The 23520-nt window shown below is 48.7% G+C and overlaps 1 protein-coding gene across 3 annotated transcripts in view; it reads right to left on the bottom strand.

The window, feature by feature from the left end:
- The window catches only part of POLG (DNA polymerase gamma, catalytic subunit), a 286215-nt gene that overhangs the window by 30485 nt on the left and 232210 nt on the right, over positions 1 to 23520 (bottom strand). For all 3 annotated transcript variants that reach the window (XM_063925790.1, XM_063925792.1, XM_063925791.1), the window contains one exon: positions 4674 to 4882. In XM_063925790.1, coding sequence (XP_063781860.1) covers positions 4674 to 4882 — 209 coding nt within the window. The remainder of the gene's footprint in view (positions 1 to 4673; positions 4883 to 23520) is intronic.

The raw sequence follows: 23520 nt of genomic DNA, 5'->3' as shown, positions 1-23520 counted from the left end.
CCCTGGGTCAAAGAGCTCATCGCCCAGGGGTACAGACTGGAATTTCGGGAACTCCCACCTCACAGATTCTTTAAATCAGGCTTACCAGCTTCTCAGGAGGCAAGTATAATTTTACAGATGCAATTCAAAAACTGGTACAGACTCAGGTCATTGTTCCAGTTCCACCTCAGCTACAGAACAAAGGTTATTAGTCCAACCTGTTTGTGGTACTGAAACCGGACGGTTCGTTTTAAACCTCAAGTCACTGAACCCATATTTACGGGTGTTCAAATTCAAGATGGAGTCTCTGAGAGCGGTGATCTCAGGTCTGGAGGAAGGGGAATTCTTGGATATCAAAGATGCGTACCTTCATATCCCAATCTGGCCACCTCATCAATCTTATCTAAGGTTTGCATTACAGGACTGTCACTACCACTTCCAGGCCCTGCCATTTGGCCTCTCCACGGCACCGAGGGTGTTCACCAAGGTAATGGCAGAGATGAGGTTTCTCCTCCGCAAACAGGGAGTGAACATAATCCCGTACCTGGACGATCTGCTGATAAAAGCACCATCCAGGGAGCGGTTGCTGAACAACATTGCCCTCTCAACTCAACTACTCTGGGATCACGGGTGGATTATGAACCTACCAAAATCGCACCTGGAACAAACACGGAGGCTTCCGTTCCTGGGGATGATACTGGATACAGAGGCACAGAAGGTATTCCTTCCATTGGAAAAGGCATTGGTAATCCAGTCGATGTTGTGGGATGTTCTAAAACCAACCCGGATATCGGTGCATCTATGCATTCGCCTTCTGGGAAAGATGGTAGCCGCTTACGAGGAGCTGCAGTATGGAAGGTTTCATGCAAGGTCCTTCCAGCTTGATCTGTTGGACAAATGCTCCGGATTGCATCTCCACATGCACCAGAGGATACGTCTGTCGCCAAGAGCCAGGATTTCTCTTCTGTGGTGGCTTCAGAATTTTCATCTGACAGAGGGCCAAAGGTTAGGGATTCAAAATTGGATTCTGCTAACCACAGACGCAAGCCTCAGAGGTTGGGGAGCAGTCACCAGGGGGAACACTTCCAAAGAAAATGGTCAAGTCAGGATACCATTCTTCCAATCAACATTCTGGAACTAAGGGCCATACACAACGCCCTCTACAGGCATCACATCTTCTTCAAGGTTCCAGGTTCAGTAGTACAATGTGACGACGGTAACGTACATAAACCGACAGGGCGGAACAAAGAGCAGAGCTGCAATGTCAGAGGTAACAAGGATTCTCCTCTGGACAGAAAGACACGCTGTCGCGTTGTCCGCAATCTTCATTCCAGGAGTAGACTACTGGGAAGCAGACTTCCTCAGCAGTCACGACCTCCACCCAGGAGAGTGGGGCCTTCACTCGGAAGTATTCGGGTGCTTGACACATCGGTGGGGAATTCCACAGATCGACATGTTGGCCTCTCATCTCAACAAGAAGCTCAGGCGGTATTGTTTCACGTCGAGAGACCCACAGGCTGTGGCGGTGGACGCTCTGGTGACTCCATGGGTCTATCAGATGGTGTATGTGTTTCCACCATTTCCATTGATCACAAGAATTCTCAAAAGAATAAAAATTGTCCGAGAAGGGCTTGGTACGCGGATCTACTGAAAATGCTCCTGGAGGATCCTTGGCCTCTACTTCTTCGAGAGGATCTTCTGCAACAGGGGCCGTTCGTCTATCAAGACTTTGATGGCATGGAGGTTAAGCGTCAAATTCTAGCCCGGAAAGGCATTACGGACTGGGTCATTTCTACCTTGATCCAAGCCAGAAAAGGGGTAACGTCTAAACATTACCACCGTGTTTGGAGAAAATACGTCTCTTGGTGTGAAAACAGGAAATTTCCTGCGGTGGAGTTTCAACTGGGATGTTTTCTGCAGTCAGGTGTGGATGTGGGCAAACCCATAAAAGTCCAGATTTCTGCCTTATCTCACGGCACCTTGAGATCTCAACGTGGTGTTGCAGTTTCTACAATCTGAATGGTTTGAGCCTTTACAGGAGCTTGACGTAAATTTTCTTATGTGGAAGACCGTCACACTGTTGGCCTTGGCTTCTGCAAGACATGTCAGAATTGGGGGCGTTGTCTCATAAGAGCCCCTATTTCATTTTTCATGAAGATAGAGCTGAACTCAGAACTCGTCAGCAATGTCTTCCAAAGGTGGTGCGTTTCATATCAACCAACCTATTATGGTCCCGGTGGTTACCGACGCCTCTGCTACTTCAAAGTCTTTGGATGTTGTGAGGGCTTTGAAGGTGTACGTGAAAAGAACAGCGCGTCACAGAAAATCGGACTCGCTGTTTGTGCTCTATGATCCCAATAAGGCCATAAGGCAAAAATGATAACGAAGTGGCTCGGGAAACAAAACATCAAAATTTTGGGTCCATGGCCAGGAAGATCCCCAGACCTTAATCCCATTGAGAACGTGTGGCCAATCCTCAAGAGGTGGGTGGACAAACAAAAATCCACAAATTCTGACAAACTCCAAGCATTGATTAGACAAGAATGGTCAGTATGTGGCCCAGAAGTTGATTGGCAGCATGCCAGGGCAAATTGCAGAGGTCTTGAATAAGAAGGGTTAACACTGCAAATATTGCCTTTTTGCATGCACTTAATGTAATTGTCAATAAAAGCAATTGACACTTATGAAATGCTTGTAATTTTACTTCAGTACACCACAGTGACATCCGACAAAAAGGTCTATAAACACTGAAGCAACAAACTTTGTGAAAACCAAGACTTGTGTCATTTTCAAAACTTTTGCCACGGCTGTACAGCACACACACAAACAACTAAATAAGGAACTTGGAACTAAAAAAAAAGGCTAAAAAAGTTAAAAACATCAAACTGATAAACAGGTTATTTGTCTGGAATGTTGTCTGGCCAGAGTCCCATATAACACTACTTCTACTTCAGCTACATGGAATGCACTGTCTTTATCTTCTGATAAATGTATATCCCATCCGAAAGGGGATGTAGTCAGGATGCCCATGTTCACAATAGCGACAACGGCATCCCTACTGTCAGAATGGGGGGTGGGGGGGGGGTTAGGGTAAGGGTCACAGTGCTTACCAAAATGTGTCAGGATTATGACAGTCGGTATGCAGGTGTCAGTATTTTGACCTACGGCATCCTGTCAGGGTCCTGTACCCAACCCATCTGAAAATATAGACACATGCCCTGCAGATACTAACTTTTCCATGCTGCAGAACACATGGGAAACTATTAACATTAACTTTTTGGTCCACTATACTTTTGCAGACCTGGCCTATGGTCTAGGTGGTTCTAAACCTTCGGCCCTTTAGCTGTTGTTGAACTACACATACCAGCATGCCCTACACCAGTTTTAGCATGGTCAAATAGCAAAACTGTAGCAAGGCATGCTGGTATGTGTAGTTCAACAACAGCTGGAGGGCCAAAGGTTCCCCATCCCTGTTCTAAACATTCTTGCTATTTAGCTATTACTACTTTTCTGAACAATATACTTCCCGGAACTCTATACTACGGTCACTGTGTTTTTAAAGCTAGGAAAAACGCTTACATTGTGTACGTAGACCAATATTCCTCACTTAACAGTGACTACAAAGTAGTACTAAAATACAGGCTCCCGGGCTCTTATTTAAGTACAAACACCCAGTGATAAAACAGGCCTTATGCCTGGCACTTCCACATCATTTCATTCAAAACTGCAGTTTGGTTTTATACAGCAGAACTTCACCTGGAGCTGTATGGCTTGTTTTTGTTTTGGTGCAATTGTTCTATACTGCCCCGAGGGATAAAAAGAATAAAAAGCACTGCTACTGTCTTCCTTCCTGCTACAAAGTGGAATTCAACAGGGATGGCCACTTACCTGTTTGCCAGGACTGTGGAAATGCTAGCCATTAAACTCTTCCTTGTATCTCCTGCAAGCGGCTTAGACAGGAGTAGATTACAGATTCCAAGTAATTTAATCACCAAAAGGTCACTGAACTAGCTAATATTATTTTTCAAAAAACACTCAAAATTTTATTTTTTTATGCTTGAATTAGGTCAAGAGTATCTATTTAAAAACTTCAACTTTTTCTAAAAAAAAAAGTATTCCATAAAATAGCAATTTTTCGGTTGTACTGCGCCTGAAGTTGTACTTTAAACACTTTTAAACTATTTAGGACTAATAATAACATTTTGGCTCTCTACCACAGAGCATAAAGAAATGGTATGCTAGGTTATTATGTTACTGCGTTACCTATTTTAGATGACAAAGACTTCTTTGGTGGGATGTAATGGAGTCAGAGGTCACCGGAGGTGCTGAATGCTGGCCGATCTCTGACTTTTTTTTTAAAAGGGCAATCACTTTACAAGGCACAAATTTGCCTTGTAAGTGTTTGCCCCTTTAGAAAAACATCCAAGATTGGCCTCCGGTGATCTCGGACTACATTACCTCACACCGTTCTTGAATGAGCTGCATGTGGCATTTGTAGAACGCAGAAACCGAAAAAACATGATGTTCTGACAATAGAGTTTTCTGTTTTTTGTTTTCTGATGCCTTTTAAAAATTTCACAACTAAAGGGCAAATACAAAATGACCACTGTTTGGCAGACAAAGGGTATAGGGTAAGGAACCCCAGCGGGATGACAACACAATATAGATGTATGAATAGTATGAACATCATGTACCTTGTTAGTAGATTTGTGATCTGGAGAGCAAGTGCTGCCCGATGCCGGTCCTCGCTATGGACAAGATAACGCACCTCATCGTGGATACTGATGCAGAAACGCCCATCTATGTCGTAGTCCTCAAAAAGCCACTTCATGGCTACCAGCATAAGGTGGAGGTAGTCAACAGCTGAGCTCTGTACAACCCAGTTCACTCTGCTGGTTATAAACTGAATAAGACAGATACATATTTAAAAAACAAATGGGAACATTTGCAGTAATGAGAAAGTGTGGCTGCAATTAGCATGATCCTCCTACGCTCACCCCAGATTGTTCCTACAGTATATACAAATTCAGATCAACTTAAGTGAGAACGAAATGACCAGCTCTAACTTATACTTAAAATGGGCACAATTCCATCACTGTAACTGCTCTTGCTGGTGCCTACTCTCTAATGGCAATATGTGTGGTCTATGAGGCGACCGAGACGCCACAGGAGTATTTGGTGGCAGAAAAGAACATGCCTGTCTGTCCAGTATGCCGTGTGTGTGTTCTCTATTGCCGATTTTCTGGCATGTGGGAGGAAAGGAAAGCCTTGCTAGAATCGAAGTCTTAGGGCCGGATTCCAATGTCCTCACCCGCGATAGCGCACGCCGGCAGCTATTCAAATGTTGCTGCCGCTGGGCGTGACAAGTTAATTTCAGCTTGCTGCCTTTTTTGTGTGTTAGACACTAACTGAATGCTTGAGAGATACACGCATAAGCACTGCAGAGCGTCACTACTCCTCAGAGATTTAGCAGATTCCAGTAAACAGGTTTATTGAAATCTCCTTATCTTCTAATGACATCCTAGTGTAAAGGTTTTGAAACTTGTTACTCAAGGCACCCTAGCAGTCTAGGTTTTAAGCATATCCAATACTTGAACACAGGTGACTTAAGTAGTACCTCAGTTAATGTCTCATACGTCCTAGAGGATGCTGGGGATGCTTCAAGAACCATGGGGTATAGACGGGATCCGCAGGAGACATGGGCACCCCAAGACTTTAAATGGGTGTGAACTGGCTCCTCCCTCTATGCCCCTCCTCCAGACCCCAGTTAGATTCTGTGCCCAGGGAGACTGGTCACACACAGAGGAGCTCTACTGAGTTTCTCTAAAAAAGACTTATGTTAGGTTTTTTATTTTCAGGAAGCTCTGCTGGCAACAGGCTCCCTGCTTCGTGGGACTGAGGGGAGAGAAGCAGACCTACTTCTGTGAGTTTCAAGGCTCTGCTTCTTAGGCTACTGGACACCATTAGCTCCAGAGGGTCTGATCGCTAGGTACACCTAGATGCTCGTTCCCGGAGCCGCGCCGTCACCCCCCTTGCAGAGCCAGAACACGGGTGAGTAAAAGAAGATCAGAAGACTTCAGTGACGGCAGAAGACTTCAGTGTCTTTGAGGTACCGCGCTGCGCGCCATGCTCCCACACGCACAGCGGCACTGCAGGGCGCAGGGGGGGGGCGCCCTGGGAAGCATAATACCTCATAAATACCTGGCAAAAGAGGAAAACAGTGCTTTGGCACTATATCCAGACCCCCGCCAGTATAAAGAATATGAAAATTAGCGGGACTAAAGCGCGCCATTAAGGGGGCGTGGCTTATCCCTCACCGCTCTAATCAGCACCATTTTCTCTTCACATAGCTGCAGAAATGCTGGTCCTGGCCTCCTGAACTACTGTCCAAACAACAGGGTGCAAAACGGGGGGGGGGGGGGGGGGGGGCACAGTAAATTTGGTGCTGTTTTATTAATGATAAAAGCGCTAACAGGTCTGAGGCATTATGTATAAGTTTTAGTAGCGGGATAGGCGCTGGGTTGTGAGCTGGCAAACTCCATCTGTGTTTCTCTGACAGGCTTTACTGTGGGTCTGTCCCCTATAGCCCAGTGTGGTCACGGGTGTCGGTACGCATGTGTCGACATGTCTGAGGCCGAGTGCTCTTCCCAGGAGGAGGCTGGAGTGGGGACGGAAAAGACTGTGGGAGTGACCGTGTCGGCACCGCCGATGGCTGATTGGGTAAATGTTTTGAATGCAAATGTGGCTCGATTGAATAAGAGATTAGATAAATCTGAATCTCAAAACCAGATATGGAGAAAATCCATGGAGGATGCATTATCACAAGTTCAGACCCCCTCGGGGTCACAGAAGCGTTCATTTACCCAGATAGCGGATACAGATACCGACACGGACTCTGATTCCAGTGTCGACTATAGTGATGCCAGATTGAATCCTAAACTGGCTAAGAGCATTCAGTACATGACTGTGGCGATAAAAGACGTATTACATATCACGGAAGACCCTGCTGTTCCTGATACTAGGGTCTGTATGTTTAAGGGAAATAAACCTGAGGTGACGTTTCCTCCCTCTCATGAACTGAACGCTCTTTTTTAAAAAGCTTGGGAAAATCCTGACAAGAAGTTACAGGTTCCCAGGAGAATTCCGGTGGCATATCCGTTCCCCTCTGGGGACACCGTTCCCCACGGTGGACAAAGCTCTATCGCGTCTGTCCAAAAAGGTGGCACTTCCATCTCCTGACACGGCAGCCCTAAAGAATCCTGCAGATCTTAAGCAGGAAAATACACTAAAATCCATTTATGTCGCTACAGGTGCGCTGCTCAGGCCTGCCGCTGCATCGGCATGGGTGAGTAGCGCTATTGAAAAGTGGGCAGATAACTTGTCATCTGACATAGATTCCCTGGACAGGGATAGCGTTCTTTTGACACTGGGTCATATCAGGGACCCTGCAGCCTATCTAAAGGAAGCTGCGAGGGATATTGGCCTTTTGGGATCAAGGGCCAATGCCATGGCAGTCTCAGCTAGGAGGGCATTGTGGATTCATCAATGGAATGCTGATGCTGACTCTAAGAAGGCTATGTAGTCTCTGCCGTATAAAGGTGGTGTCTTGTTTTGTGACGGCCTCGCTGACCTGGTATCTACGGCTACTGCGGGTAAGTCATCGTTTCTACCTTATGTCCCTGCACAACAAAAGAAAACGCCACACCATCAGATGCAGTCCTTTCGGCCCAATAAATACAAAAAAGGACGAGGGTCTTCCTTCCTTGCTGCGAGAGGAAGAGGAAAGGGAAAAAGGTCACAGACTGTGGCAAGTTCCCAAGAGCAGAAGTCCTCCCCGGCTTCTACCAAATCCACCGCATGATGCTGGGGCTCCTCTGCGGGAGTCCGCACCGGTGGAGGCACGTCTCCGACTCTTCAGTCAGGTCTGGGTTCGCTCGGCCCTGGATCCTTGGGTATTGGAAATAGTAGCCCAAGGGTACAAATTGGAGTTTCAAGACGTGCCCCCTCACCGATTTTTCAAATCGTCCTTGCCAGCTTCTCTTCCAGAAAGGGAGGTAGTATGCGCTGCAATACTAAAGCTGTGTCAAAATCAAGTCATTGTCACGGTACCCCCGTCACAACAGGGGGAAGGCTTTTATTCGAGCCTGTTTGTGGTCCCGAAGCCGGATGGCTCAGTCAGACAGATTCTGAACCTAAAATTCCTCAATTTCGATCTAAAAAAATTCAAATTCAAGATGGAATCTCTCCGAGTGGTGATCTCCAGTCTGGAGGAGGGGGATTTTATGGTGTCGGTCGACATAAAGGATGCCTACTTACACGTCCCCATATATCCTCCAAATCAGGCTTATCTGAGGTTTGCTGTTCAGGATTGGCATTACCGATTTCAGACGTTGCCGTTTGGTCGGTCCACGGCTCCGAGGATTTTCACCAAGGTTATGGCGGAAATGATGGTTCTCCTGCGCAAGCAGGGAATCACAATTATCCCGTACTTGGACGATCTCCTGATAAAGGCGAGATCCAAGGAGCAATTACTGAAAAACGTTACGCTCTCCCTGACAATTCTGCAACAACATGGTTGGCTCCTAAACTTGCCAAAATCACAGTTGGTTCCGACAAGACGGCTGTCATTCTTGGGTATGATTCTGGATACAGAATTACAGAGAGACTTTCTTCCGGTGGAAAAGGCTCTGGAAATACAGAACATGGTAAAACAGATTCTGAAACCGGCAAGAGTGTCGATTCTTCAATGCACTCAGTTGCTGGGGAAGATGGTGGGGGCCTACGAGGCCATTCAGTTTGGCAGGTTCCATGCTAGGGTGTTTCAGTGGGACCTGTTGGACAAGTGGTCCGGGTCTCACCTGCACATGTACCAGAAAATAATCCTATCTTCCAGGACTAGAATCTCTATCCTGTGGTGGCTGCACAGTTCTCACCTCCTAGAGGGACGCAGGTTCGGGATTCAGAATTGGATCCTGGTGACCACAGATGCAAGTCTCAGAGGCTGGGGAGCAGTCACACAGGGGGAAAATTTCCAGGGAAGATGGTCAAGCCAGGAAGCTTGTCTGCACATAAACATTCTGGAATTAAGGGCCATTTACAACGGCCTTCTATAAGCGGAACATCTTCTTCGCGGTCTTCCCCTTCTTGATTCAGTCAGACAACATAACAGCAGTGGTGTACATAAACCGCCAGGGCGGAACAGAGAGCAGAGCGGCGGAGGCCACAAAAGTTCTTCGCTGGGCGGAGAAACATGCAAGAGCTCTGTCAGCAGTCTTCATTCCAGGAGTGGACAACTGGGAAGCAGACTTCCTCAGCAGACACGATCTCCATCCAGGAGAGTGGGGTCTTCATCAAGAGGTCTTTGCAGAAGTGACAAGTCGTTGGGGAATTCCTCAAATAGACATGATGGCGTCTCGCCTCAACAAGAAACTTCAGAGATATTGTTCCAGGTCGAGGGACCCTCAAGCAATAGCGGTGGACGCCCTGGTGACACCATGGGTGTTTCAGTCGGTCTATGTGTTCCCTCCACTTCCACTCATTCCAAAGGTGATAAAGATCATAAGAAGAACAAGGGTTCAGGCGATACTCATTGTTCCAGACTGGCCAAGGAGGGCCTGGTATCCGGATCTTCAAGAATTACTTATAGAAGATCCCTAGCCTCTTCCTCTGAGAGAGGACCTGTTACAGCAAGGACCGTGCGTGTATCAAGACTTACCGTGGCTGCGTTTGACGGCATGGCGGTTGAACGCCAAATCCTAGCCCGAAAGGGTATTCCCAGTGAAGACATTCCCACACTACTTCAGGCTAGAAAAGCAGTAACGGCGAATCATTACCACCGTTTTTTGCAAGCAGGTGTGGATGCGGGCCTAAAGTTAGGCTCCATTAAAGTACAAATTTCAGCCTTATCAATTTTCTTTCAGAAAGAATTGGCCTCCTTTCCAGAAGTTCAGACCTTCGTGAAAGGCGTGCTGCACATCCAACCTCCCTTTGTGCCCCCACTGGCACCATGGGATCTTAATGTGGTGTTGCAGTTCCTGCAATCTCATTGGTTTTAACCCTTTATGTAAGGTTGAGTTGAAATTCCTTACTTGGAAAGTAGTCATGCTGTTGGCCTTGGCATCCGCAAGACGGGTGTCTGAATTGGCGGCTTTGTCTCACAAAAGCCCCTATTTAATCTTCCATGCTGATAGAGCGGAGTTGAGAACTCGTCAGCAATTTCTGCCAAAAGTGGTTTCATCGTTTCACGTAAACCAGCCTATTGTGGTGCCAGTGGCTACTGACGCCTTGGCGGAATCGAAGTCTCTTGATGTGGTCAGAGCTTTGAAAATCTATGTCGCCAGAACGGCGCAGATTAGGAAAACAGAGGCTCTGTTTATTCTGTGGGCTCCCAACAAAATTGGGGCTCCTGCTTCCAAGCAGACTATTACACGCTGGATCTGTAATACGATTCAGCAGGCTCATTCTACGGCGGGATTGCCGTTACCGAAATCGGTGAAGGCCCATTCTACCAGAAAGGTGGGCTCATCCTGGGCGGCTGCCCGAGGGGTCTCGGCATTACAGCTTTGCCGAGCTGCTACTTGGTCGGATCAAACACCTTTGCGAAGTTTTACAAGTTTGATACCCTGACTGAGGAGGACCTCTTGTTTGGTCAATCGGTGCTGCAGAGTCATCCGCACTCTCCCTCCCGTTCTGGAGCTTTGGTATAAACCCCATGGTTCTTGAAGCATCCCCAGCATCCCCTAGGACGTATGAGAAAATAGGATTTTAATACCTACCGGTAAATCCTTTTCTCTTAGTCCGTAGAGGATGCTGGGCACCCGTCCCTGTGCGGTCACTATCTGCAGTACTTGTTTAATAGTTATTGCTTGTGTTACACAAAGGTTGTGTTTCGGTTATGGTCAGCCTGTTGCTGATTTTGTTCATGCCGTTGACTGGACTTTTTGCCAATGCCATGTTGTACGGCGTGTTTGTGGTGTGAGCTGGTATGTATCTCACCCTTAGTTTAACAATAAATCCTTTTCCTCGAAATGTCCATCTCCCTGGGCACAGTTCCTATAACTGGGGTCTGGAGGAGGGACATCTTGGGGTGCCCATGTCTCCTGCGGATCCCGTCTATACCCCATGGTTCTAGAAGCATCCCCAGCATCCTCTACGGACTAAGAGAAAAGGATTTACCGGTAGGTATTAAAATCTTATTTTTATTTAACCAGCGGTGCTCAACCATGGTTATCCTAAAAACCTGGACTATTAAAGTGCCTTGAGGATCGACTTTGGGAACAACTGTTTTATGATTTATCAACTTATCCTGGTGGTCAATAAATAGATTTAGTCTAAAAAGCTTTCACCAGTTTTTAATTACCCAAATCTCCAGGGCCCTATATTAAAGCTGCTTTTTGCTCATACATATAAAACACTCCACCTCCCCTTTCTATTCAGGTATAGACAGGATTATACATTATGTACCAGTCATGGTTCTAATTTTACAATGATTTAGTAGTAGCTATGAAACGTTAACTATTTCTTGAAATTATTGAATTTGTTAAAACTCTTTCTGCGAGGTACGCTGGCCTCCACAAGGATTGGACAATGGGGTGTAGAATAGGATCTTGATCCGAGGCACCAACAGGCTCAAAGCTTTGACTGTTCCCAGAATGCACAGCACCGCCTCCTATATCACCCCGCCTCCCAGCACAGGAGCTCAGTTTTAAGTTAACCAGCCCAATGCAGTAGCAGGAAAAGAGACGACGACGGTTAGTAGCCACATACACCACACTCTCCCGACAGGAGAAGTGTCAGCGGCTAATGCCATACCAACCCAAAGAAGCTAAGTGCGTCAGGGTGGGCGCCTTGTGGAGCCCAGTGTACCTCACAGAAAGAGTTTTAACAAAGGTAAGTTCTTACCATAAAACTCGTTTTCTGCTGCGGGGTACACTGGGCTCCACAAGGATTGGACAATGGGGATGTCCTAAAGCAGTTCCTTATGGGAGGGGACGCACTGTAGCGGGCACAAGAACCCGGCGTCCAAAGGAAGCATCCTGTGAAGCGGCAGTATCGAAGGCATAGAACCTTATGAACGTGTTCCCTGAGGACCACATAGCCGCCTTGCACAATTGATCAAGGGTCGCACCATGTTGGGCCACCCAAGAAGGTCCAACAGACCAAGTAGAATGGGCCGTAATGTGAGTAGGAGCAGACAGACCAGCCCTCACATAAGCAGGTGCAATCACCATTCTAATCCATCTGGCCAGGGTCTGCTTGTGAGCAGGCCAGCCACGTTTGTGAAATCCAAACAAAACAGAGAGAATCAGATTTTCGAATAGAAGCAGTTCTCTTCACATAGATACGGAGAGCCCGTACCACATCCAAAGACCGCTCTTTGGGAGACAAATCAGGAGAAACAAAGCCCGGAACCACAATCTCCTGATTAAGGTGGAACGAAGAAACCACCTTAGGTAAATATCCGGGACGAGTCCTAAGAACCGCCCGGTCACGGTGAAAAATCAGATATGGGGAACTACAAGACAGGGCACCCAGATCTGACACTCTTCTAGCAGAGGCAACACCACCTTAAGGGAAAGCCACTTAAGGTCAGCTGAACCAAGGGGTTCAAATGGAGGCTCCTGCAACGCCTCCAAAACCACCGACAAGTCCCAAGGAGCCACAGGCGGGACATAGGGAGGTTGGATACGCAACACAGCCTGAATGAAAGTATGAACATCAGGTAAAGTCGCAATTTTTCTCTGAAACCACACCGACAAGGCAGAAATATGAACCTTGAGGGAGGCCAGACGCAGGCCTAAATCTAGGCCTTGCTGCAGAAAAGCCAAAAGTTTGGCTGTACTAAACTTGGAAGCGTCATAATTGTTAGATGCGCACCAAACAAAGTAGGAATGCCAGACCCTATGATAAATCCGAGCAGAAGCCGGTTTCCGGGCCCGCAACATAGTTTTGATGACCTCTTCAGAAAAACCCTTAGCCCTCAAGACGGAAGCTTCAAGAGCCACGCCATCAAAGATAGCCGGGCTAGGTCCTGGTAGACACAGGGGCCCTGAACGAGGAGGTCTGGGCGTTGTGGAAGTAGAAGTGGACGGTCCGATGATAGGCCTTGCAGGTCTGAGAACCAGTGCCATCTGGGCCACGCCGGAGCTATGAGAAGCAGATTCCCTCTTTCTTGCTTGAACTTCCGAATTACCCTGGGCAGGAGTGACACCGGAGGGAACACGTACGGCAGCCGAAACCTCCACGGCACCGCCAGTGCATCCACGAATGCTGCTTGAGGATCCCTTGTCCTTGCTCCGAAGACCGGAACCTTGTGATTGTGTCGAGACGCCATCAGATCTACATCTGAAAGACCCCACTTTTCCACTAGGAGTTGAAACACTTCTGGATGGAGGCCCCACTCGCCGGCATGTACGTCCTGACGACTGAGAAAGTCCGCTTCCCAATTCAGGACTCCCGGAATGAATATTGCCGATATGGCCGGTAGATGGCGTTCCGCCCAACGTAGAATCCGTGAGACTTCCTTCATTGCCAAACGGCTTCAGAGTGCCGCCTTGATTATTTATGTAAGCCACTGTGGTGGCGTTGTCCGACTGTACTTGAACAGGACGGTTCTGAATTAAATGCTGGGCCAGGTTCAACGCATTGAAGACCGCCCGCAATTCCAGAATGTTGATCGAGAGGAGAGATTCCTCCTTGGTCCACCGACCCTGAAGGGAGTGCTGCTCCAGCACCGTGCCCCAACCTCTTAGACTGGCATCTGTCATCAACAGGACCCAGTTGGATATCCAGAAGGGACGACCCCTGCACAATTGTTGGTCCCGGAGCCACCAAAGCAGCGTCAGACGGACCTCCGGAGTCAATAAGATCATTTGAGATCTGATCCGGTGAGGCAGGCCGTCCTACTTGGCTAGAATCAGCTTCTGGAGGGGGTGAGAGTGAAATTGAGCATACTCCACCATGTCGAATGCTGATACCATGAGGCCCAGCACCTGCATTGCCGAATGTATCGACACTTGCGGACGAGAAAGGAAGCAACGAATCCTGTCCTGAAGCTTCAGGACTTTCTCCTGAGACAAGAATAACCTCCGATTGTGAGTGTCCAACAGCGCTCCCAGGTGCACCATGCTCTGAGCAGGGTGCAGGGTGGATTTCTTCCAGTTGATGAGCCACCCGTGGGCTTGTAAAAACCGGACCGTCATATCCAGACGACGCAGAAGAAGATCTGGGGAATTTGCCAGGATTAACAAGTCGTCCAGATACGGCAGTATCCTGACCGTCATCACCGCCATAACTTTGGTGAAGACTCGCGGAGCCGTTGTTAAACCAAAAGGTAATGCCTGAAACTGGTAATGGAGGTTGCCAATAGCAAACCTCAGGTATTGTTGATGTGACACTGCTATAGGAATATGCAGGTAAGCATCCAGTATGTCCAGGGAGACCATGTAGTCCCCAGGTTCCAAGGCCAGAACTATAGAGCGAAGAGTTTCCATACGGAACTTGGAAATCTTCACAAACCTGTTCAATGACTTGAGGTTGAGAATGGGCCGGGAGGACCCATTCGGTTTCGGGACTAGAAACAGCGGAGAATAGTACCCCCGGCCCCTCTGAGCAAGAGGCACTTGTACTACGACTCCTGTATCCAGGAGGGTCTGTACCACCGAGTGTAGAGTTTTTGCCTTTGTCTGGTCCAAAGGGACGTCTGTCTGACAAAATCGATGAGGGGGTCGGTTTTTGAAGGCTATGGCGTAACCTCAAGTGACGACTTCCCGTACTCAGGCATCTGAAGTGATCTTCAACCATTCCTGGGTATACCCTAGAAGCCGGCCCCCCACCCTGGGATCCCCCAGGGGGAGGCCCGCCCCGTCATGCGGCAGGCTTATCGGTCTTGGCAGCTGGCTGACAGGCAGCCCAGGCTCTTTTGGGCTTCAGCTTGCCAGGTTTGGAAGTGCGGGCCTGCTTATGGTACGCCTGACCTTTTGCTTTTCCTGAAGGACGAAAGGGGCGAAAGGACGTACCTTTAGCCTTCGACACAGAAGGAGCGGTATTAGGAAGACAGGCAGTTTTGGCAGTAGCCAAGTCAGCCACTATCTTATTTAAGTCCTCCCCAAACAGAATATCTCCCTTGAAAGGGAGTACAGATGTAGCCACCTTTATCTTGACCGATTCTCCACCTAGACGGCCATTTAGTCACGCTAAGGCGATAGCTGAGTTTAATCGCAGGCAGACGCGTTGAGGCGATCTAGATACTCAGCATGCATTACACATCTCCACCACTGGGTGGCTAATGCTCCACTAATCCAGTACTTTCGATCGTACAGTATAGCGGCGGATTGATCTACAGCTCTGGCAATTGGTCAGTGATGACTGTAATGTCAATACTGTAGGCGTAACGGGAGGCGGTGGAAAAAGATGGTGACCTACTGTATGGAGACGCAACTACAGTAATTGTGTAAAAGGAAGAATGTACAATACAATGTATAAACACACAATACAATGTATAAACACCGTGCTTTTAAAATACATGTACAGTAAATGAGCGTCTGAGTTCCCTAAGGCATAATGGGAATGGGCTAGCGGGAGACGATGGGAAATACCGTGCTTTACAAATGCGAGCGTCCGAGTCCCCTAAGGCATAAACCAACACCAATGGGGAGGGGGCAGGGCGCTGTTTGCTGTACTTTCACACATGAAGTTGGGAATCCTCATCGGGCGTCGTGGGCTAGCGATGAAGGCTCCCACCTCCCACGCTGGGGGTCCAGGGTTCGAGACCGGATGTGATTTTTTTTCTTTTTATATATTGTAATAATATACTGTATTATTTTATTTTCATTGTAAGACAGTCAATGGAAGGGTGCACACAAGTTACATATAAATCAGAGTAGATCTGCAGGAGCGATTCTTTACGCTAAATGCCACTACACAGCGGCAATGAGTAGAAATGAGTGTATTCTGAGTGAGTAAAACAGTACTGTAGATCTTCGGCGTTTGTGTATTGCACAGGACTGATTTCCCTCCCTGTCCACTGCATGATCTGTGCAGGCTCCCAGGGGGGAAGGGCGATGGGGGTAGGGGGAGACGATGGGAAATACCGTGCTTTACAAATGCGAGCGTCCGAGTCCCCTAAGGCATAAACCAACACCAATGGGGAGGGGGCAGGGCGCTGTTTGCTGTACTTTCACACATGAAGTTGGGAATCCTCATCGGGTGTCGTGGGCTAGCGATGAAGGCTCCCACCTCCCACGCTGGGGGTCCAGGGTTCGAGACCGGATGTGGTTTTTTTTTTTTTATATTGTAATAATATACTGTATTATTTTATTTTCATTGTAAGACAGTCAATGGAAGGGTGCACACAAGTTACATATAAATCAAGATAAAGGTGGCTACATCTGTACCTCCAGGGTTTTTCTAGAGTCCAGATCCACAGACCAGGATCTCAGCCACAATATCCAGCGAGCCAGGACTGACGTAGTAGAGGCCTTGGCTGCTAGGATATCGGCATCAGAAGCCGCCTCTTTAATATATCGAGAAGCTGTGACAATATACGACAAGCATTGTCTAGCATGGTCAGAGGAGATTTCAGCTTCTAGCTCCAAGGCCCATGCTTCAATAGCCTCTGCAGCCCATGTAGCTGCAATAGTGGGCCTTTGTGCAGCACCCGTGAGGGTGTAAATCGCTTTCAGACAACCCTCCACACGTTTATCCGTAGGCTCTTTTAGAGATGTGACGGTAGTGACAGGTAGAGCTGAGGAAACCACCATCCTAGCCACATGTGAGTCCACTGGAGGAGGCGTTTCCCAATTCTTAGACAGCTCTGGCGCGAGGGGATAGCGAGCCAGCATCTTCTTTTGAGGCACAAACTTCGTACCCGGGTATTCCCAGGGTTCCTGACGTATATATCCACTAGGTGATCAGAGTGAGGTAAAACTTGTTTAACCACCTTCTGACGCTTGAACCTATCTGGTTTCTTAGGAGGGACAGATGGCTCGGGATCATCCGTAATCTGCAGAATTAACTTAATAGCCTCCAAAAGATCAGTAACATCCACATGTGAACTACCCTCCCCATCAGCCGTATCTGAGTCAGAACCTGTGGGGTCAGTATATGTGCCGTCTTCATCAGACGAGGTGTCAGTGACGGCAGTGGATTGAGAGGAGACAAGCGCTCGCTTAGAGGACCTCTTGGACTTAGGCGAGCGTTGGTCAGACTTTTTAGTAGTCAAGGACTGGTTCAACTTCTTTAATTGAGCAGATAAATCATCCATCCACGGCGAGTTAGCTGCAGGGACCACATATGGTTGTACCGGCATTGGGGGTACCATAGGGGGTGTTAGTTTATGAACTAGCGTATGCAAAAGCATGGAAAAAGCGGCCCACGGTGGGTTGGTATGTGCCTCCGCTGCCACAGTCCCACTGGGGGGCAAGGAGCCCCCAGAACCAGAGCCCACAGCTGCTATATTCTCCTCATATTTGTCTGTGGCTTCAGCAACACCAGCAGTGTGTTCCGCCCCAGAACCGTTACCCTCAGAAGCAGACATGATATAACTTGCAGTATGAGGTAACACAGTACAATTATCAGCAGCACTATACCTCTAAACCCAAACCCCTGCGCAGTGTAGTCAGCACTAGTAGAGATAAAGGAGAGATATGGTGACTAAATCACAGAGAAAAATACGTAATACAGTATATCTTTGTGAAAATCCTATATTAGATAACACCTGACGCACCAAGCCCCCTCAGGTTATGGAATATAGGGATAGCAAGATGAGTGAAAGACACGAAATGGACACCACTCAGCTATCAAATGCACACACAAATAGTCACAGTTTGTAAAATGCAGAGGTTATTACGGACAATAATACTGCACTGGACTAGCTTACACAGCTATGTAACAATAGATATAACAGTACACAGTAAGAACTGAATGTATATCACAGGGTAATTGCACTATAAAACCCTGACTAATTGCACTCTTTCTTAACTATCACTGTCTAAAAAGGCAGGTAGAATACTTAAGTGTCATGTAAAGGCACAGCGCTGACAACCAGGCGGCTTTACATAGGAGGATTTGCCCAAGCAGTCCCAGGAACAGTGAGCTGAGGGATAATGGCTCCGCAGACACTGACTGGGAGTGAGGAAAAGACAGATATGCAGCTCCAGGGCGGGAACACTTGCTAGAAATGGAGCCCTGGGGCTGGGGGAGGGGCTTCAGGTCTAAGCCTTATCCCCTCTGCTGGCAAAACCACCGGGTACTGTGGGTGATATAAGAATTGGTTTAGAGAGGAAACCTGACCTGCGCCCATGCCCTGGTGATCTAGTGGGATCGCCTGTACTGCCACAGTGTCCACCGCCAGTGCGCGCGGCCCGCCTCCCACGGACCGCGCCAGATCGCGATAAAGACCGGGTCCCGCAAGCGGGATCCACTTACCACCTCCCGAAGCGTGGCCACGCGATCCTGGAGAGCCCCAGCCGTGTGTGTCTAACGTGAAGAAAACTGGAGCCTCCGCTGCAGGTACCCGGCAACCAGGGCTCGGGAGTGTACAGCGCCGCTGGGGAGAGCTGGAGCTGCAGCAGTGAATGTCACAAGACATTAACCACCGCTGCTGCCCTTGAAGTCTTCACTTTTTACCTCATAAAAAGCTTTTCTTAGGGCTGCTTGGAGCAGCCCCTCTGTTAAGTGCCTGCTTACTGCAGCACCAACTTACAAAACTGAGCTCCTGTGCTGGGAGGCGGGGTGACATAGGAGGCGGCGCTGTGCATTCTGGGAACAGTTAAAGCTTTGAGCCTGTTGGTGCCTTGGATCAAGATCCTATTCTACACCCCATTGTCCAATCCTTGTGGAGCCCAGTGTACCCTGCAGCAGAAATAGGATTTAATTGCCTAACGGTAAATCCTTTCCTCATAGTCCATAAGGAATATTGGGGAGACTTCGTACGATGGGGTATAGACAGGGTCCAAAGGAGCGAGTGCACTTTAAATTTCTTCACTGGGTGTGCTGGCTCCTCCCCTCCTCGGTCGGGAACGTGAGGAGACTTCTGAGGCACCGCCTGCCCAAACTGGGTATCCTCTTTGGCCAGGGTATCAAACTTGTAGAACCTTACAAAAGTGGTCTTCCCAGACCAGGTAGCAGCTCGGCATAGTTGCAAGGCCGAGACTCCATGGGCAGCTGCCCAGGAAGAGCCCACTGATCTTGTAGGGTGGGCCTTCAGAGACTTAGGAACAGGTAAGGCTGCCGACACATAGGCCTGTTGGACAGTAAGCTTAAGCCAACGAGCAATGGATTGCTTAGAAGCAGGACAACCCTGTTCCTGTGCATCATAGAGCATGAACAAGGAATCCGTCTTCCTGATCCAACCCGTTCTCTTGACATAGATCTTCAAGGCACGCACAGCATCCAATGCCTCCGGAGGAGCAGAAGAATCAGAACTTGACGGAACCACAATAGGCTGATTCAGGTGAAACGCAGAGACAACTTTCGGCAGGAACTGCTGCCTAGTCCTGGAGCTTCGCTCTGTCCTCGTAAAAGACCAATAATGGACTTTTACATGATAAGGCCCCCAAATCTGAGATACGTCTAGCAGTAGCCAGGGTCAGTAATATCACTGTCTTCTAAGTGAAGTACTTATCTTCTACCGTCATCAGAGGTTTAAATCAGGAGGACTGTAGAAATTCCAACACCACATTCCAATCCCAGGGTGCCGTAGGCGGCACAAAAGGAGGTTTTATGTGGAGTACGCCCTGCAAGAAGGTCTGAACTTCTGGTAATAGTGCCAATTTCTTCTGGAAGAAAATGAAGAGAGCTGAAATCTGGTCCTTAATGGAACCCAGACATAATCCCTTATCCACACCAGCCTGCAGGAAACGTAAGAAACGTCCCAAGTGGAACTCTGCAGGTGGATACGTGCATTCCTCGCACCAAGAGACATATCTCCTCCAGATATGATGATAGTGTTTTGACGTCACAGGTTTCCAGGCCTGAACCATGGTAGCAATAACCTTTTTGGAAAGGCCTTTGTGAGCTAGGATGTTCCGATCAACCTCCATGCCGTCAAATGAAGTTGCCGTAAGTCCGGGTAGACGAATGGTCCTTGTTGAAGATCTCTTCATAGTGGTAGAGGCCAAGGGTCTTCGACGGACATGCCCAGAAGATCCGTGTACCACGCCCTCCGAGGCCAATCCGGGGCAATCAGAATTGCCTGGACTCCTTGATTTCTAATTCGCTTGAGCACCCTTGAGAGCAACGTAATCGGAGGAAACCGGTAGACCAGCCGGTAAGGCCAAGGCGACGTCAGTGCATCCACTGCCCTCGCCTGAGGGTCCCTGGTTCGTGAGCAATACCAGCGAAGCTTCTGATCGAGTCGAGAAGACATAATTTCTATTTGTGGGCAACCTCACCGGTCGATGATGTGCTGAAACACCTAATGGTGGAGATCCCACTCCCCAGGGTGGAGATCGTGACGACTCAGGAAGTCCGCTTCCCAGTTGTCCACACCCGGAATGAAGATTGCTTACATTGTTCTTGCATTCCTCTACGCCCAGAGGAGTTTCCTTGACACCTCTCGTATGCAGGCTCTGCTTTTCGTCCCTCCATCCCGATTGATGTACGCCACTGCTGTGGCGTTGTCCTACGGTACTTCGATCGCGTGATCCTTGTGTAGAGGAGGCCTGAAGCAGAGCATTGAAAATCGCCCGAAGTTCCAGAATGTTGATCAAAATGAGGGCTTCGTGGGCTGACCAACTGCCCTGGAACTGAGCCCCCTGGGTTACAGCTCCCCATCCTCACAGACTCTCATCCGTCGTGAGGAGTATCCAATCCTGGATCCTGAAACTTCAGCCTTCCAGTAGGTTGGAGGACCGCAGCCACCACATGAGAGAAATTCTGGCCTGAGGTGGCAGCCGATGTATCCGGTGCATCTGAAGATGTGATCCGGACCACTTGCTCAGGAGATCCAAGTGAAATGTTCTGACATGGAACCTTCCATATTGAATCGCCTCGTATGAGGCTACCATCTTCCACAACACTCTTATGCAAGGATGGATGGATATTCGAGTACAGAGGGAAAAGGGCCCTAATTTGCACACCTTAATTAGGTAGTGAGGTGCTACTCTGCTTGAGACTTAGTAAAGTGTACAGAGGGAAAAGGTAGCAGGTGCACTATCTCACACTAGCTCAACCTGTAGTTTTTTTATATATATGTAACACCTTCACATCATTTTCCTTTACTCCTCACATTATTCACACATGCAGCAACAGCTGCTCCTACCTCTTTAACCCTATATTTTTATCACTCCTGCGATGCCCTGGGGTTATCTGGCTGGGTGGCTCTGGGGTGTCCTGCCCCCCGGACCTGAACCCCTATAGTTAGTGTTAGGGACTTACCCAATGAGAGGCTACCTTGATGCGGTGGGTAAGCTCATAGCCCTGGCCAGGAATATGCTAAGTGCCTCTGGTTACTACAGGTTGAGCTAGTGTGAGATAGTGCACCTGCTACCTTTTCCCTCTGGATATTCGAGTAGGCTGGAGAACCATGCGGACCATCTTCTGAAGTGCTCTCACTGTGTCTCCTGGGAGTAACACCTTCCGGGTCACAGCTGAGTTGGCTCCAGGTGGGACTTCCGCAAATTAAGGATCCAACCATGGTGTGACAGTAGTTGGATAGTGTGGTCTAAATGGAGCAATAAAAGCTCCCGGTCTTCCAGGCCTGCAAGCACTGCTTGCAAGTAGTCCACCTGGAACTTGAAAACCTGCAGGCAAGGGTTCAAGGATTTTAGATCTAAAATGGGCCTCACCGAACCGTCCGGTGTCGGTACCACGAACAGGTTGGAGTAGTAACCCTTTCCTGTTGGTGCAGTGGCACAGGAACAATGACTTGAGAATGGACCACATTTTGGACGGCCTGTTGCCGCGCAGCACACGTATCCTCCAAAGCTGGCAAGCTTGATTTAAAAAAATCGTTGTGGAGCTTGTAGCCCTGAGAGAAGAGCTCCTTTACCCAGGAATCCTGGCAGGAGCTCTCCCAGGCGCGGCTTAAGGACGCAGTCGAGCACCCACCTCGAGATCCCCTCGGGGTGGGTGGGCACGTCATGCCAAGGCCTCAGTGGAAGCGGAACTGGTGCTCTACTGAGAACCTGCGACAGCTGAGTTTCCTGTCTCCTCTCTGGTGCCTCTAGTCGCAGTGGAGGCACCTCTGGCCCTAGAACGAAATCTGTTAGACCAGAGATTTTCAACCTTTTACAACTCGCGGCACACTGAACAAGATTTAAGTATTGCCAAGGCACATTCAAATATAATAGTGATGCATAGTGCAGTTGCGTGTCCTAGGATGTCATGTTGCAGCTTCTCCATAGGTAAACGCCTGAGCCACATCTGAGAAAGCCAGAAGAGCCCAACACTGCCCGGGTCCAAAATAACTGGCTTTGCAACCACTAAACCCACCAGTATTGATCATTCCAGGGTCTCAGTAGCGGCAAAACACTGACGGGCCTGGCTGTGCTTCTATGGTGGCACACCTGGAGACTGCTCAGGGCACACTAGTGTGCCACGGCACAGTGGTTGAAAAACACTGTGTTAGACCGAAAGGACTGAACAGACGGCCCGAGTAGGAATGCCTTGCTGGCGGGGCTCCGGAGGGGAGAAACGTGGATTTCCCTACAGTGACTTTGGAAATCCACGTATCCAACTCAACCCCAAAGAGCCATTCCCAAGAAAAGGGGAGGGACTCCACACTGCACTTGGATTCTGCATCCGCTATCCACAGACGCAACCACAAGGCCCTGCGCGCCGACACTGCCATGGAAGAAGTCCTAGCATTAATATTGCCCATCTCCTTGAGCGAGTTACACAGGACGCGTGCAGTGTCCTGAATGTGCTTCAGGAGAGTCACCGTAGTGACCAGAGGCATATACCCGGAGAGGCCCTCCTGAATTTGAGTAGCCCACGTATGAATGGCATGGGTCATCCTGAACCCGCTATGACCGGCCCTTGCGATACACCTGCTGCTGTGTAGATAGACTCCAGTATAGTCTCTATTTTTCCGTCCCCAGGGTCCTGTATGGCAAAGGGGCCCGGGACAGGCAGCACCGCCCTCTTTGACAGTCGAGAGACAGACACGTCAACCCCAGGGGGTTCTTCCCAGAATTTCCTATCTTTAGGAGCAAATGAGAAAGTGTGCAAAAATCTTTTTGACACTTGGTATTTTTTGTCTGGATTTTTCCAGGCTAATTTAAATAGGTAATCTAACCCTGCAGAATCAGGGACAGTGACATTAGGCTTGTTTTTTGCAAAGAAAAACAACTGCTGTGACGCAGCGTCTTCTAGAAGGAGCTTTAACACGTCCCTTATAGAAGGACTGAGGGGTTCAATACCCTGAGCAGAAGTGGAATCCCCTCTAATGGGATTCAAGTCATCCCCATCCTCCTGTATATCCTCATCTGAATCAGAGAGTAGAGCAGGTGACCCATGCTTTTGTGGTCCTGAGTGAAAGAGAGGGGGGAGGGGGGGGGGGGGGGGGGGGGGGGTCAGTGTAACATCTGCCATTGCAGC

This window comes from Pseudophryne corroboree, chromosome 6, assembly GCF_028390025.1.
Source record: "Pseudophryne corroboree isolate aPseCor3 chromosome 6, aPseCor3.hap2, whole genome shotgun sequence".
NCBI lineage: Eukaryota > Metazoa > Chordata > Amphibia > Anura > Myobatrachidae > Pseudophryne > Pseudophryne corroboree.
The sequence above is the reverse complement of the archived record's forward strand: the minus strand, read 5'-3'. Positions and strand labels throughout refer to the sequence as shown.